The 17,382-nt window shown below is 41.0% G+C and overlaps 1 protein-coding gene across 2 annotated transcripts in view; it reads left to right on the top strand.

The window, feature by feature from the left end:
* The window catches only part of LOC145406210 (D-3-phosphoglycerate dehydrogenase), a 100,462-nt gene that overhangs the window by 40,366 nt on the left and 42,714 nt on the right, over positions 1–17,382 (top strand). The window contains exon 2 of one of the 2 annotated variants that reach the window (XM_080277417.1): positions 11,899–12,243. In XM_080277417.1, coding sequence (XP_080133543.1) covers positions 12,109–12,243 — 135 coding nt within the window. In that variant the 5' untranslated portion in view covers positions 11,899–12,108. Of the gene's footprint in view, positions 1–11,698; positions 12,244–17,382 lie in introns of those variants that run through there. The other variant, XM_080277416.1, reaches the window with a different exon arrangement.

Below are 17,382 nucleotides of genomic sequence, written 5' to 3'. Positions count from 1 at the left end.
TGATATGTATCTCATTCCATAGATAATTTTCTGTAAAGTGTTAGGAAGGAAAGGGATTTTATATATATATATATATATATATAATATATATATATATATATATATATATATATATATATAGATATATATATATATATATATATATATGTATGCATACATATATACATGCATATACGAGTACTGTACATACATAGTTTGGAAATATTGGAAGAGGCATGTTGATGTATACAAGAAATGGAATGATTTACTTATCTGTATAAAAAGATATAAGTTTCTGTGAAACTGTAAGTGTAATAATGGGGTGTGGTAGAGATCAAGGTCTAGTGACAGATGACATGCTATTTATCTCTGCGTATAGACTGACTCGTAGCCGGGGGGAGGGGGGTCAAGAAGGTCGGACGACCCCTCCCCCCAACCTGCTTCAGGGTTCACTTTCTCATGGTCTGTTTTTTTAATATTAGTGCAAAAAAGAGCCACCCTCCGTTGTTCAGAAGTTTGGAGTTTTTAAAGTCACTTATGCACTCACCCAGACCCCCACTACACGCATGCAGAAGACATTTGACGAGCCGGCTTCTATGCAAGTCCAGATTCAGCAGAACCCCCCCCCTCCCCTTCGATAAGTCTGACTCCGGGCCTGATTGAGAAGCCCAAACATTGATACCGCAAACAGTGAAAAGTTATTGAGTCTGATGAAAAAAAAAAAAAAAAAAGTGATTATTGTACGGCCTCAGATACTTCCAGGAGACTTCAACCTGCCGAATGTGTACTGAAAAAATACATTGTAGAAGAGAAGGTGGAAAATTAGCAATTTATTTGTTGAGTAAATTATGGGCGGTTTTCTGTTACAACATACTCATGAAATCAGATTTAAAGATCGTGGAAATGGAAATTAGTTAGACCTTGTGTTTTCAGATGATGACTATTGTGGAGGACATAGCATTATTAATCCAGCCGAATGGAGTGACCATGCATATTTATAATTCAGTTGTGACAACCTCAAGAAATGAAGGTTATAAGATATGTTTATCTCTTAAGAGGGCTCATTATGTAAATATTAAGAAAAGTTGTTGATGTGAATGATTATGTGGAATAAACTGAAAAGAAAGTCACAAGAAATTATGGAAGAATGTACCCCGTCTAGAAAATTTGAGAGAAAAAATAATGTCGCACTACATGTGAACAAGATACCGTGGTCAATGATAAGGATAAGGAAAAAACAAAGTGTATGGGATAGGCGGGAAAGTTGAAAGAAGAAAAAATCAATGGAAGAAAACAATTGGAAACGGGTATGGAATATTTTAATTATAGAACAAACAATAACCAAAAGTCCGAAGAGAAACAGGAAGGGAGATAGAAGAAAACTAATGAATTATTGCACACAGTGTAAGATAACCCCGAAATATGGAAATAAGAGCACCCAAGACGAAAGTTAGTTCTCGTACCGCAGAAATGAATTCAGATTAAAGAGAAGGCAGGAACAAGAGATGACAAGGAGAGAGCAGAGATCTTTGCACATTTCTTTAGCAGCGTCATTACAAAATATTCTTTGGGTGAACATCGAGAGCCTGCAGTAGAGACGGGACTGGATTTGTCATCCAAAGAAATAACAAGGACACAAATACTGGAAGCTATAAGTAAACCAAAAATCAACAGATCACCTGGTATTCATTCCAGGGTGATAAAAAAAAAAAAAAAAAAAGGCTGATGTAATGGCCGAGCCATTTCATGTGATTCTTACTCTAGGAAAAATCACAAGATGTCTGCTATATACAAAAAAGGGAACAAGAATGAACTTGGATATTATAGACCCTTAATCTAACCAGTGTGGTTTTTTAAATAACTGAATTAATTGATAAAGAATTGCCACGTAGGATAGAAACCAACTTTTCACACCAGTTGAAGATAAATAGGCTGAAATACTGGATCCAAAGTTTGCCGTTGACGTGTGGTGTGATGAAAGCTTTTGATACTGCTCCTCACCAAAGACTAGTGAAAAAGCTAAATGTTACAACTTCGCTGGTGACATACTTGGATGTATGGCCTCATTTCTCTGCAAAAGGATAGTGTGTGGTGGTGAAGTGTTTCATCTTAGTGGTAGGACATAGGCAGTGGTGTTCCTCAGGAATCTGTACCGAGGCCACTGCTGTTTGTAATTTGTAATTTACCTCCGGGTATATGTTTTTGCTTGTGTTGGTTGGTTGGTTGATTTGTCTGTCTGTCTTGTTTGCAGGATAACTCAAAAAGCTATGAACGGATTTTGCTGAAAAATTTTGGAGAGGTAAGGTATGCCCTAATGAACAATCGATTAGATTTTGGTTGTGTTCCGGAATTTTTTGTTTGTTCACACCGTATCTCCAAAATTTCTCAGTGAATTTCAATTAAATGTTGTGGAAGGGTGGGCCATGGGCCAAAAAAAGAATTGATTAAATTTGGGGAAGGATCTAGGTCCGGATCCGGATCTAGAGCTTACCGAACAGTATCTACATAAGTTCTCAATTGGATTTCACTGAAATTTTGTGGAAGGGAGGGCCATGGGCCAAGAAAGAATTCTTAAAACTTTGGGGCGGATCTGGATCCAGATCCTACCGCAGAGTATCTCCAAAAGTTCTCAGTGAATTTCAATGATATTTTGTGGAAGGGTGGGCCATGGACCTAGAAGGAATTGATTAACTTTTGGGGCGGATCAGGCATTGGCGGAGGTATGCGCTCTCAGAGTGTCCCTGTAGTTTGTGTTAACGATTAAGCCAACTGAGAGAAGAGGAATGGACAGTCAAGAAGAGCCGTCCATAGACGACAACAAAATTCCTGCGGTTGGAAATCAACATAGGCAACATAGGTATGTGGTAGAAAGTTGCGAGTTGTTTAATCTTATGATACAAAAACATTTAAACAAAGAGAAGATTTTAAAGTCTGTCAAGAAGTACAGGAGGACTTACTGAAGATGAAAATATGGTCAGACAAGTGGTTATTGAGATTTCATTATCCCAAATGCAACTTAATTAGGAGTGGAAGGACAGCAGTAGAGAAAACAACACATACGGTGAATGACGAATGAAAAATAGTAGTTTAAGAAGATGTAGGTATGATTATAGGTAGAAAGTTGGACTTCCCAGAACATTTGGGTGAAAAAAGTAGAGATATAAAAATAACTGGAGTAACAGGATCATTTATTACAGTGGATGAGAGTATGTTTAATTATACATAGCATTAGTGGGACCACATTTGGCATACTCTAACGAGGTGTGTTGATCTTGTAAAATCAAAAACAGAAAAGCAGTAGAAAATGTGCAAAGCCGTGGAACTCAATACCAAATTTAAACAATCTGCTTTATGATGAAAGGCTTTAAAAACTTCATCTGCCAATACTAGTGTTTAGGAGATCCCGAGGACACATAATTGGAACATATAAAATATTGGTAGGGAAATAAGACAGTAGAGGATGTGGAAATTTATTTGTGATGCAGGAAGAATTAACAAGAGAACATAAGATGAAAATATAGAGAGATCAAGGTTCAACATGAACAGAAAAAAAAAAAAAAAAAATCTGCAGCCGTATGGTGTAACTGGAGCAGTTTCCCTTCAGAAGTGGTGATCTCTGGCACAGTTACAGCATCTAAAGAAAAACACGATAGACTGTTGAAGCACCAGGTACAACGTTATAATTATTAAAAGCCCACACAGTTAAGTAGCTTAATCCGCCACACGAACCAGGACTGAAATAGTAAATATAGTTTAAGCTGGAACTATAGGTCTAGTGTGGGTTACTTCCAGAAGCCATAATCAGCAAACATACGAAATATTTCGAGTGCAACAGTGTCTTAATGCGAGAAATAAAGCAAATAGGGTCCTAGGATCTGTTTCGCTATGCTTGAGCAACAGGACATTTAAAGTAATAGTACAACTTTATCTAGCATTAGTAAGACCACATTTAGACTAGGCAGTGCAATTTTGGTGTCCGTGCCATAGAATGGATATAAATTCATTAGAAAATGTACAGAGAAGAATAACAAAAATGATGCGTGATGTTTGGAACCTTTCATATGAAGAAAAAAAAAAAAACTAAATTTGCACACTAGAAAGGCGTAAAAGGAGACTGAAGTATTTCAGTGGATGAAGGTATTAAAAAGGGAGATATTAGCAAGATACTTAGTGAGTATACAAGATTGAATTAGAAGTAATGTTCTCAAACTAGATAGATTCCTTTTGACAGTAGTGTAGTGGACGAATAGAATAAGCTACCTAGTGATGTAGTTGCTGCCCCTTCCATCGAGACTTAGCCTAGATAAGCGCATGACGTGTACAGTCGAAGCCATAAATAATCACATATCCTCCTGTACCTCGTGCCTCAGACTGGCTCATTTATACACGGCAAGTCACACTGGAGTAAGAGGGGCTGAGAGGGAGGGGCCAGAGAGAGAAGGGATGGTGGGTGGGGGGACGAACGATGGTGCTTGGGTGGAGTGAGGGAGGGGAGGGAGAATGAAATGCGAAATTGTGGCCACATACTTTGTTTTCTTTCATCCAAAGCATCATACAAAGGAGTTACTATTCGGTAGATAAAGCTGCATTACACCTTGTATAGCGACGTCAGATAGCAAGCTTTAGATAGTTGGTGATCTGACGGACTGGCTCGTGAGAGAAATATACTGACGTGACAGATCAAATATTAGTGCACAGCCATGGAGATTGTGTTGGCCCAGATTGTCAAAGCAAGGAAGCCAGAGAACAAGAGGACACGGGCCCGCCTCCTCCCAGCAAACCAAGGACGAGTGGGAGCTGTTCAGACGAAACCAGGAAACCATCAACAACAATGACCCCGGTGCCGCGAAGCCTGCATGAGGTTTTTAAGGTATGAGGCCACCCGACTACTTACTAAGGCGTTCCTGGTTGCTTTGGCTTGACCAGTGTCGGTAAACAGTGACATAGATATATTTTGGGAGTTTGGGTAGGATTTTGTTTTTTTCCCTCTAACAGATTATGAGAAATACTGTTATCATATCCGCCCATGAGCTCAGACATCAAATTTATTTACCTTTTATGCAGAATTATTTTAAATAGCCTTTTCCTATTGAGAAGTCATTAAATAACTACTGAACTGACTTGATGGTGACTGTATAGAGGGAGTGTATACCGCGAGGCTAATCATATTTACTTGGACACAGCCATTTAAAGGTTGCATAAAATATTTTGTTCCAAATATTAATTATATGTAAGGGTAGAGGACGTTTCTTACTCAAACATTACGGAAGTCAAAGCCATCCAGATTCCATTCTGTGTCTGAAGTCAAAATACACGGATAAACACAGATACCTGGCTCCGCACTAATGCTTGATCTGTTACGTCAGTATATTTCTCTCACGACTCAGTCCTTGGTATCACCACCTATCTAAGGCTTGTTATCTGACTTCGCTATACAAGGTGTAATGCAGCTTTATCTACTGAACAGTAACTCCTTTATATGATGCCCTGAATGAAAGTAGACAAAATATGTGCTCACAACTTCGCATTTCATTCTCCCTCTCCTACCTACCCTCCCTCCCCACCCTTACTCCACCCCAGCACCATCATTCGTCCCCCCACCCACCTACCCTTCTCTCTCTGGCCCCTCCCCCTCAGCCCCTCTAACTCCAGTGTGACTTGCCTCGCATAAACGAGCCAGTCGTGCCACGGGGTACAGGAGGATATGTGATTATTTATGGCCACGACTGTACAGGTTGGATACAAAATAATAATAACCAGTACTAATTCATTCTTTTTCTTTTACAGGTTACTCTATGATAGTGTCTTTTCTCCTTTCGCACTTTCCTATAAAATGTCCATGACAGTTTTCCTAAACTGCATGGAGTTCCTTCTGATCTTTCCTCCCGGGTGCGGCTGGAGGGTCGGGAGGATGGGGGGAGCTTTCTTCTTTGCTATCTTTATCTCATTATAGTAGTTTAGTTAGCCTACTCCTGTAGAAGCTGCCTAGCATGGGCCAGTAATCCTCTCTTCTTATGCTCTTACTCACGTCCTTCACATCTATTATGTCAGGTTTGTTTAGAGTTATTCGATTCAGCTTATTTATTCGGGTTCAGTCGCACAAATTCTGGTCAGTTCTAATAATTTTATTTTCTTTTGACAATGATCTGACCCAAACAGATCAGTCAAGGTTTATATTAGTCAGTTTAGGTCATTTCAGAACCTTATTACCTCATACCATTGAAATCAATTTAGGGTGATGGTAATCTATTCAGGACGGGCCCATGAAAGTGTGTGCCAAAAATTAGCCCTGTCGTTGCAGTGAATTGAGAGATGAGGCAAGTCAGACCTTTTAGGTCCTTTTAGGTCTGTCATATCTACTTACAACCACCATACCCATTCAGCTCTATCATATCATTTAGGTCAACCCATATTAATGCAAGTGATGTTTATGAAGGTGTCTGCCTCATATCAACCCCATCGGTAGAATGGTTTTCCTGATACATTTCTGAACAAACAAGTCGTGAAATCCAGTAGAACTATGAAAGTAATCTACCAGAACACGTAAAGTATGAGTACTCCAGCTGTGATTCATGTGTAAAATCCCAATTATGTTGGCTCTGTGGTTACTGAAAATGGACTGTTCAAAGGAGAAGCAAAAAATGCGCATCGGTAGGTGGATAGTGGACCGGAATGGTGATTGGCATTGGGGGGTCGAGCATACCCTGCGAAGACGGGCACTGTATGAGACACGGTAGAGTTGGCTGCGGGAAGAAAATTTCTCTTGGAGTGTGTACTTACAAACACTTAGGTTGAGTCATGGGCCTTCATAATGGTGGAAGTCTGTCCTGAATCCGTAGGAGAGAATTATAAGTCAGAAGATTTGCCGTGGCCTGAGGGTTGTGGCGCATCATAACACGATCATAACAATAGACATCGTCGGCGCTGCACAGTAACAACAAAGTCTCTGGCATCAACCAAGATGTTTGAGTGAAAGAGAGAGAGAAAAAAAAAAAGTTATCAGCGAACTTGGTGATGCAGAACTGGTCAGGAGGTACTACCTGGATCATTTGGACATTATTTTCGTGACTAAGTTGGATCGAGCGACGTTAACAAGACCCACCTTAAGAAAGATGCAGCTTTGTAATAGTGACGACTTGAGATCTTTACATGATTATACGGAGGATCATCACTGAAATATTTGACTCATTCATCAGCTGTTGTACATATTTAAACAGTTAATAAAAAGGCTTTACACTCCACATGAAGCTCTTAAGAACAAAGATAAATTTTATATAAAGCTTTTTCATCCTCTCACTACAAGGAGGAAGTACCATTCGTGTTGTTGTTGTTGTTGTTGAAAGATTCCCTGCACATATAGTGCAGGCCAGGCAATACATTAGCCCGGTCAGTGGTGTATGGGCTGATTAAAAAACAGTAAGTGGGGAGGACAGGACCTGGGGATTGCCCAGCACACACGTCCTGTCTCCTGACTGGCTTTGTGGTGTGACCATTCGTGACATAAAGAGGCAGAAAGTAAAGCGAGGACTGAGGACTGGGATGCGACGCAGTAAAGAGATGGAGAGGGGGGGATAGGAAGGGAGGGGATGCAGTGAGATAAGGGGGAGAGATGAGGTAAGGTGAAAAGACAGGTTGCCGTTGAACAGTTATATGTAAATACTTTCTTTAATTGTTATTGAACAGCGATTTTTTACCAGATAATCTGAACAATATCTAATAACTCGGAGTGTTTGCATAGTGAAGCTATAAGGTTGTTTCTATTAGGAAAATAATAATAATAATAATACAATAATAATAATGATAATAATAATAATAATAATAATAATAAGATGATGATGATGATGATGATGAAGATGAAAGAAGGATGTGGAGGAGGAAGAGGAAAAGAAGATGAAGAAGAAGAAAGGAGGAGGAGGAGGAGGAGGAGGAGGAGGAGGAGAAGGAAGTACGCTTTATGTAATCGGATTCTCTTTTTTACGACTCTGGTAAGAATTCATCGTCTAATCTGAGGCAGTATTTATCTGGCAGGAAATCCCTTACGTCTGACAACAGAAGCGGTGATAACAGTGCTTAGGTGGAGCAACTTAAGGACTGTTTGGCATCTGTCTTTTGTTGTGTGGGCCATGGTAAATTGTTTGACCTCGGGAACAGGCTTCTTTGTTTGGGTGCAGAATCATCATCATCATCATTACTATTATCATTATCATCACCATCATCATCATCATTTCTATCGTCATCATTACTGTCATCATCATCATCATTATCATCACCACCACATCATTACTATCATCATCATTACTGTGATCATCATCATCATCATCATCATCATTCAAAGCCCTCTTCCCATAGCCTATAAGGATGTAGTGAGGACGTAGTCATAAAACACACACACACACACACACACACACACACACACACACACACACACACACACACACACACACAAACGAAGGAAAATGAAGGTAGAACTGGAGGTCACAATATGAAAAAAATATTTTTTCAACGCATGGATAGAAGCAAAACTTGTTCACAAATAAGTCTTGCTGACATAAAAGAATTATATCCATATTTGGTCTCTCTCACTCTCTTTCTCTCTCTCTCTCTCTCTCTCTGGACAGCAATTTCGGCCCGACTTGGACCTCCCAGGGTATGACTGGGGAGTGAACATCTAGTGCTGCTACTTTCTTCCTGCCTTTCTCCGGCACCCTCCACTCATGTCACCCTCTCCCCCCATCACCTCCTCCTCGATGCCGCCGTATTTAAATGATTAGACTGTATTCTCCATTGATTTATAAGTTTGGTTAAAACTATTCTGTCTCTCCAGTAGAACTAGTAGTAGTAGTAGTGGTTGTAGTAGTATTTATAATAATAATAATCTATCTATATATTGCCAGACGCCTCAATCCCGTAAGGGATGGCCACAAACAAATCGCTTCCATGTCACCTTGTCCAATGCCATTTCACTGCCTTGCTCCCAGCTCACACCTTCCTCTCTCATATACTTTTCCACTCCGTCCCCCCCCCATCTCATCCTCGGCCTCCCCCTTCCTCTCCCCCCTTCCACTTCACTCGCTTACACCCGCCTCGCCAGTCCCTCTCTCTCCATCCTCTCCACGTGGCCATACCACCTAAATGTATTTCTCCTGACGCACCCTATCATATCCACATCCACACCACAGTGCTCCTTCAGTTCCTCATTTGTCAATCTTTCTCTCCATGTAACTCCACATCCCCTCTCAGAAAACTAATTTCCACTGCTCACTCTTGACTTGTGTCCATTCAACAAGGTCCAAACTTCACTTCCATACGTTAGAATTGGTATCATAGTACTGTCATGCAGTGACTTGTTTTACTCCCATCCTCACTTCCTGTTCCATATCACTGCTTTCAAAGAACCAGCAGCCTTTCTTCCCTGTTGTACCCTTTCAAGCACTTAACCCTTTAAACTTTCATCCTTATCACACTACCCAAGTACTTACATGCACTCTCATTTTCCATTTCCTCCTCATCCAGCCTCACTGTACATTCAGTGACTTCATTTTTCTCAAAGACCATAACTTTACTCTTCCCTACATTCACTTTTAGATTCCTATTCTTACACACATTCCCAAACTCATTCACCAAGCCTTGCAGTTCCCCTTTGTTATCACTTAACAGTACAGTATCATTTGCAAACAGTACAGGGAGTTTCCGAACACTGCCCTCTCTTATTGGAATCGCTCCAACATCCACTGTCCTATCTTGTATCTCTTTTATAACCCCATCCATATACAGACTGAACAACCATGGGGACATGACACATTCCTGTTTCAATCCAACATTCAGACAGAAAAATTCACTCTGTTAACTATCCCCACGCACTGCAGCCTTAGCACCCTCATACTCGTACATACTCATCACGGCATTCAACAACTTCCCATTTACTCCATATATCTTTAATACTTTCCACATTGCTTGTCTATCCTCCCTGTCATATGCTTTCTCCAAATCCATGAAGACCGCATACAGCTTCTTTCCCATCTCTAGAAACTTTTCCATTAAGGACCTAAGAATGAATATATATCTAATGTACACAACTTCTTCCCTTACTAAATAATAATAATAATAATAATAATAATAATACCGTAATAATCGAAATGTGGGTATGTGGTCGGTGGGGGCTACCATCATCCACTCATTTGATGTAGTGTTGCCTACTTTCTTCCTTCTCCTTTATCATTATAATTATTATTATTTTTATTATGTTTTTTTGTGTCTGTGCCCTCCTTTCCTCCTGTTTCTCTCACTGTCACTTTTTATCGTTTTCCTTTTTCCATTTCAGTTTTCATTACACTGAGTGCCAAGCCTAATAGTTTCTTGTAGGACAGGAAATCATATACAACGCTGGGTGGTAACCGTACAACCAATCTTTACGTGTTCCCTACATGTCAACAAGTGGATTGGTGGAGGGCTAGTGCCTTCCCTGTAAAACAGCTACCTCAAAGGCAAACGGCCACCCCTTACGGGACTGGCATGTGGCTATAGATAGACAGAAATGTGGGTATAATGTCACCTATTTAAATACCTGTTTTAATAATAAATGTACGTCTGCCAACTGCATAATGTTTAATGTATGAAATGTTCTGTTCCCTTTGTCCGCTTCATGCACTGTACAGTGTAGGTGTTGGGAAAAGGCGTGTCGCGTGAGTATACATCCCAAGAAGGGTATGGACTATGGAGGCAGAGCTGTGTGGTGTACCAGGCGTGCGGTGAGGCCGGGGCGCCACGACACGTGACTAGGAAAACTCCGCTGGCCCCGCTGTCTGCCGCACTCTCACCACCACCACCACCACCATTCCCTTGCTACACACACCACTGTCGCCTTCTCCTCTCGCCTTCCTGTCCTGTCTGCTTCTCCTTCACTTTAGTCTGGGAGGTAAATGAAGCAGTACTAGATCTCGTGTATAGTAATTAAAAAAAAAAAAAAAAAAAAATGCCGACGACCCACGTGATGCTCACGTGCCACTCTTGCTGCTGCTGCTGCCGCATTTGTTGTCGGTTCGAAAGTGTGTGCGATATCTGCGTCTTGGCAGACTATTTTATTCACCATTATTTTATATGAAGTGATTATATCAATGATAAGTTTCTCTTCATAAGGTCGTTCACCCCAGGAGAATTTAAAGTGATCTTGTTGCAGACTGAGAAATGTCAAATAGCACAGTAAAAGCAGGGGTGATATGAGATTCCAACAAACTGGCACTATAAACAAGTCTCAGCAGAAAATAATTAATACAATAGATAGTTATGGTTTTAGTATCTTTTCACTTTAATATTTACTAGTTGATTGTGAAACTGCTTAGTAACTCTGAGTGACTAAGTGAAGGTAAGCGTTTCTTATGCATAACTTATGCTTAGCTTATAAATCGACCCCGGTAGAGAGAGTTGTTATATCTTATTACACGAAAGCATAACCCTGGTTCTAAAATTAAATTAATGGCATCTCTGTGAATTCCAGAATGATTATTTCTGAACAGCTGACATATAGAATCTGATAATAACCTGCTAAAACACACGGGTTGGGGGTAGGTGATAGGATGTGGATGCGAGGCTGGGGGAGATGGGTGGGGGAATGGGCCCCGCCCCCAGTAGGTGAGGGCGGCCGCTGACCACGGGTATATATTGAGGCCTCCGCTCACACCACCCGTCATTTCTTCATTTTTCATGGTATATGACACAAGCACTATTGTGAACCTCCCATTCTGGTGCTGTGGTGTGTCCAGACTTAGTTCTTATGATTTCAAAGGTATATCTTAAGCTATAAGTAACAGCTAATATTTGTCTGCAGTGGGTCCGAGGTCATTTATTTTGAACATTTGATCAGTATAACAGGAATGCTAAGGATACCATTGTGTTGTAAGCAATAGGTGCTGCTGACGGAAGGTGCTGGATGTAACTTGCAAGATCCAGCTGAAGGTGAGGAAGGGAAAGCTATCTCACAAACGGAGGGAAAGCCGGAAGGACGTGAAGAAAGGAGGACAAAGAAAGTGACAAGAACGTATAAAAAGGAGACGCAAAGAAGGACGTGATAAGAGTCAGAAGGGGACGTGTCTGCTGCTTTTTGTTGCATCTGTGTACCTAAGGTTGTGGAAGATGACGGGTCGTATAGAGAGAGTGCTGCTGCTGGACGGTGTGGATCCTGTGTGTGGCGAGGTGCTGAGTGCTGCCGGCCTCTCCGTCACCACACATGCCAAGCTCACCAAAGATCAACTGCTTAAGGAGGTCGCGGTAAGTTCACACACAAAGTACAGTTACTCCTTAACTACGTGCACTTTTTATTTCTTTAATTGTTTTTGCCGCCAGATGACATTATTGAGTTGGACGGCATTGTCAAAGTGAATGGACTAATTCTCAGATCTCGGGAGGTTTCTTAGGGGTATATAAAATCGTCTGGAATGTGACAGTAGACAACTCGTCTGCCGATGTTGAAAGACATAAGGAAAAAGGTCTCTCTATTTCTTCTCAGCAAATTGTGTCCCCTTAACACAACAACATCAGACAATAGCAGCAATAAATTACAAAAGTTCTTGGGATAAGGAGGTTAACAGTCTCGCTTGTTACTTCGATCATTTTTGATTGTGTTGTATGTGTTAGTTTGGTAGTCGATGACATGGATCTGTTCGAAAGGTGTTTGCGAAAATTATATATAACAAATACAAGAAAATTCGTGCAGACTGTTATGTTTGCGAAGTACAGCAAAGATTCTGAAGGCTTGGATAATGTGTTTTTGGTTCTACTTATCATGCTTTAGGTGGGTATAGGGTAACTGTTGGATGATGATGATATGTTACGTATTTTTGAAGCATCTTTCTTCTCTCGCAGGAGCAGGGTAGGGTAAAATACAACCCTTTTACCGAGGTACTGTTTATCTGAGCCCGTATGAAAGGAAAAGTGTGATAAAAAGAGAAAGGAAGACGATATCGCATATCTGATGTTAACCATGATAAGATTTTTTTGTTTACGTAGAGGTGAGAGGAAAAATGCATGGTGATTAATGATGGCCAGAGATCACACATCATATTCTCGTCAGTTTAGAAGGCTTCCTAACACCTTTCCTTAGCGATTTATTTTGCATACTACATCCAGCCGTTTTCGTCTGTTAGTTATGTCTTTCAGTGGTCGACATAGATTGCACAATAATATACGAGATACTAACGGGCCATATGCAGAAATAACTGGACTCAAACTTAGCCTAAAACTGTCATCTTGAATACTGAGTTGTAACAAGAGATTAACGTTAGGACATGATGCTAGCCACGAACAAGTGCTATGGGAAGGACGGAGAGCTATACCATTGTCTTTTTCACTGAGGTACATGAAAAAAGAAAAAAAATCCACGAAAGGACGAAAGTTTAGGCCATGTTAAGGTGAAAGAACTACAGTAAGGAAGAGGTATTAGGAGCCTTCATAACCTACGAGAATATAGGCCTGTGTGTGTGTAGCAAGAGACCGAAGTGTTTAGATGGGTGATAGTGGAATTGAGGATTATGAACTTTATGCTAAACTTCAGTACAGTTCTCATGTATTATACTGATTCTATTGATTTCTCTCTCTCTCTCTCTCTCTCTCACACACACACACACACACACACACACACACACACACACACACACACACACGCACACACACACACACACACACACACACACACACACACACACACACACACACACACACACACACACACAATGGGAGAAGGTGGCTTTGGGTTAGGCATAACCACATGGAGTCTTCCATTAGGCCTATGTGACCTATAATGAAGACACACATGGAAGTGAAGGGTGACCTACATCACCCACTCGTTCGACTCTCGGCTGCACATAAACAATATCCACTGTCAAGGGACTGTGGGAACAAGAAGAGTTAAATGAGGCTTGGAAGACTGATCTTGCTTGAGTAGAGGTCGAACTAGCACCACAAATCAGCTCATGAGGGAAAAAACCTGAAGAGAAATAGAGAGGTTGTGGTTGTGAGGACGGGGACTGAGAAGTGGAGGGAGAGGGAGGCTGAAGGGAAGATGAGGAGAGGGAGACTAAGGGGAGGGGATGGAGAGGAGTGTGGCTTGTGAGGGTCAGAGGGGTCGTACACTCAGCAGTCATCTCCAAGCTAACACCACTCACTCCACTAACACACACTAACGCTCATCTCCAGTAATAATGAAATTTAGACACAATGCACTAACACCGTCTCTTAGGGAACGAAGGTTGACAGAATTTTGTATGTCGCACAATGTGGGTACTAAAGGTTGGATGGGGAACTAGACTCTGCCGTGCATAACTGTAATTATGTGGCTATCCCATCCCCAGGCACTGCTGAAAGCAGCCTCTTTTTTCATGCTTTACAGGAGAGGATTTCGTAAAGTCAGGGAATCAAATGCATCCCTTGAACACACACACACACACACACACACACACACACACACACACACAGAAAAGGGGAAAAAATCTGAGTGTTTTTAATATGTACCTTGAATGGTTTGACTTTTCTGCAACTTATTCATGACTACTTAAGATATACTTTTACTTCCCTAACTGTAATTATAACTTCCTTCCTCTTCAGGTTCATGCCATCCAAGGGATATGAAAACTTTGCGTAGATCATCACCTGTTAACGTATGTAATGGGTTGGAATAATGTTCATCGGCTGCCTACAGTTGCGTGGCAGTGTCGGGTGTGGGGCCAGTGTGAAGGTGGCAACAATCATGTTTTTATGTGCAGTGTCTAGCATAGTGGGCACCTGTGCTGCTGACGCCGCCTTGTCTGGCCCTCCCTGCCTGTTTACCTCCCCTTGCCTCTCACTACACCCTCCCTCAGTCCATCCTATCACTACACCCTCCCTCACTACGTCCTGTCACTAAACTCTCGCCGCACCCCGACACTTTACCCACTCACTACACCCCGTCACTACAGTCTCCCATTATCTCCTTACTACTCCGTCACTACACCCCTAGCACTGTCAGACATCAGTACAGCAATGACATCTTTAAAATTTCGACGGCTTGGATAAAACCATATGATGTCAGCCTGAACATAAAGTGTTTGAAATACTGAATTGGATAATCAAGACGTATTTTAATTCTTTCAGACCGAGGACGCCTAGTTTACTTTTTGTTGCTAATATAGGTTAGGACAGCACTTTAGTGGTAAAAAAGGTTAATTACCTCCGCCAACGAAGTTAGAGAAGATTATGTATTCACTTATGTTTGTCCAGATGATATCTCCAAAGGTTCTCAATGAATTCCAATGAAGTTTTGTGGAATGGTGGGCCACGAGCCAAGAAAGAACTGGTTAAATTTGGGGGCTGACCCGGATACGGATCCGGCATTGGCGGAGGTATGCGCTCTCTGATTGCTTTCCAGTTGAAGCTGTATCTAACCCCTCCACTTCGACAAATTGCTAGTGAGAAGAACAGAATCGTCTGGAGGTAGTATGGAATATTTAAAGGGCAACATTTATTGTAAGGGATTAGCAAAATCGGAAGTATTTGCTTACGTTAAGAAAAACTGAAGTGCTCAGCAGTGAGATAGTTGTGATGCAATGATTTTACGTGCGTGCTGGTGCTTCCGCTTTTCTTTTACCTTGGTTGGATATTAGGCAGGGAGTTTCCTTAGTTATGTGGTATTGAGAAGTGTTGTATACTCACACCAAAACGTATAGGTAAACACTTGACGCAAAGCAACTTGAGACACGGACGATGTCTACTGGGAACTGAACAACGATATTTTTTCCCCAAAATGATAAACTTGCTCTCTCAAAGATGCAATATATGGCTTGTTTATGACATTTTCTACCCCGTATTGCTATTATATGTATAACAAAGTAGTTGCAAATAAATCTTACCGAGAATTCATGAGCTATAATGGTCATTTCGGATATCATCGTGCCTTACCTGCGCGATACGTTTTGGTGTGACTACTGAACATCGGCCATCACGTGGTGAGTCCCGCTTCCAGCCATAATAATTGTATGAATCTGTACCTATAGAGGACCAAGAATCTGACTTCCTCTCCTTTACACTCCCTCCTGTCCAGTCCCCTCACATCACCTTTTCGAAGCTCCGCTGTTCAAAACTCACCGGGTACTAGCCTCATTGGGTAGAGATGCATATTGTTGCTGAGAGTGGGACACAATATTTAACCACCAGTACACCTAAAACGAAGCAGAGCAAACATCACGTGAAACAATTTGGCACCACAGACGATGAATACTGCAAAAATGAACGGCGATTCTACCCCACGTTGGTAGATACGCTCTCATGAGGATGACATTATACTGCTTACTTTTGACATTTCCTAATGAGTATTATTACATGCACATTATGATAATAGATTCATCATCTTGGAACATCACGAGCTATACAGATCATTTAGGATATCATTAGACTTCCAAGCTATACTTTTTGATCTGATGACTTCCTACTGTAAATGGTCAATATAGCTTGTGGTGCCAGAGTTAAGAATAATAATTATTTTTCCTTTAGGCTAGCATATAATGACAATTCTTTCTATGGATAAGGCAATGAGATATGGCTAACAGGAGATGCATGGAGGCATATTAAAAATAGGGCTACGGGCATAGGGTGGAATCAATGTACATTTTGCAGTTATGGTCTTGAAGGTGTCTGATCTTTTTTTTGGGGGGTGGGGGCCTGAAATGTGCACCAATGCTTTTTTGGTCGTGTGTGTATATTTGGGGGATCAAAAATTATTCTCTTCCTAGTTTTGTTTGAAGCTCATTTAAACTAGTGAAGCAAACAGTTTTAACTGGAATAGCATGCGTCTTGGATGGCCAGACTTTTCCAGCGATGTATTGACCAAACTGATTGAAGATAATTAACTCCCTTATTGTACATGTCAGTTGGTGCTACAGGAAGTGTACTATCATACAGCTAAATAGGCCTGTGTCGTTGTCAATGGAAACATTATACATCAAGATAAGAGTATCAGGCAGATAAGGCAGCGTTTGTCTAGGATGATGTATGAAAGCATGGGAAAGCTCCTCGTTCGGTATATGTTTTGTGATATGAGTGAGTGTCCCAAGCATTCACACCTTTAGCCTAATGACGTCATAAATGCATCCATATTGGTAAGTATTTATTACTTTAGGCTAACACCAGTATACCCTTCGCAGCTGAATGGCTAAAAAGTTATCTTTATAAACCGTTTGACTGTGATAAACATATGAAGTATTTTCTTAAGGGAAGAATATCAGGCATTTCATTTTTCTTAGTGGTTTTATGCATTTTTGTGCATACAGTGAATATCTTGCAATTTTTGAAAGTTACTAATAATAACTTAGAGTCTGGATTCCAGTACATCGTAACCACCTCTTGTTCGGGTGAATGTGTGGCTGACTGGGTGGTGATAAG

This window comes from Coenobita brevimanus, chromosome 69 (genome assembly GCF_032717465.1).
Source record: "Coenobita brevimanus isolate Jiangsu-jjx chromosome 69, ASM3271746v2, whole genome shotgun sequence".
NCBI lineage: Eukaryota > Metazoa > Arthropoda > Malacostraca > Decapoda > Coenobitidae > Coenobita > Coenobita brevimanus.
Note: the sequence above shows the minus strand (reverse complement) of the source record. Positions and strands in the feature narration are given on the sequence as shown.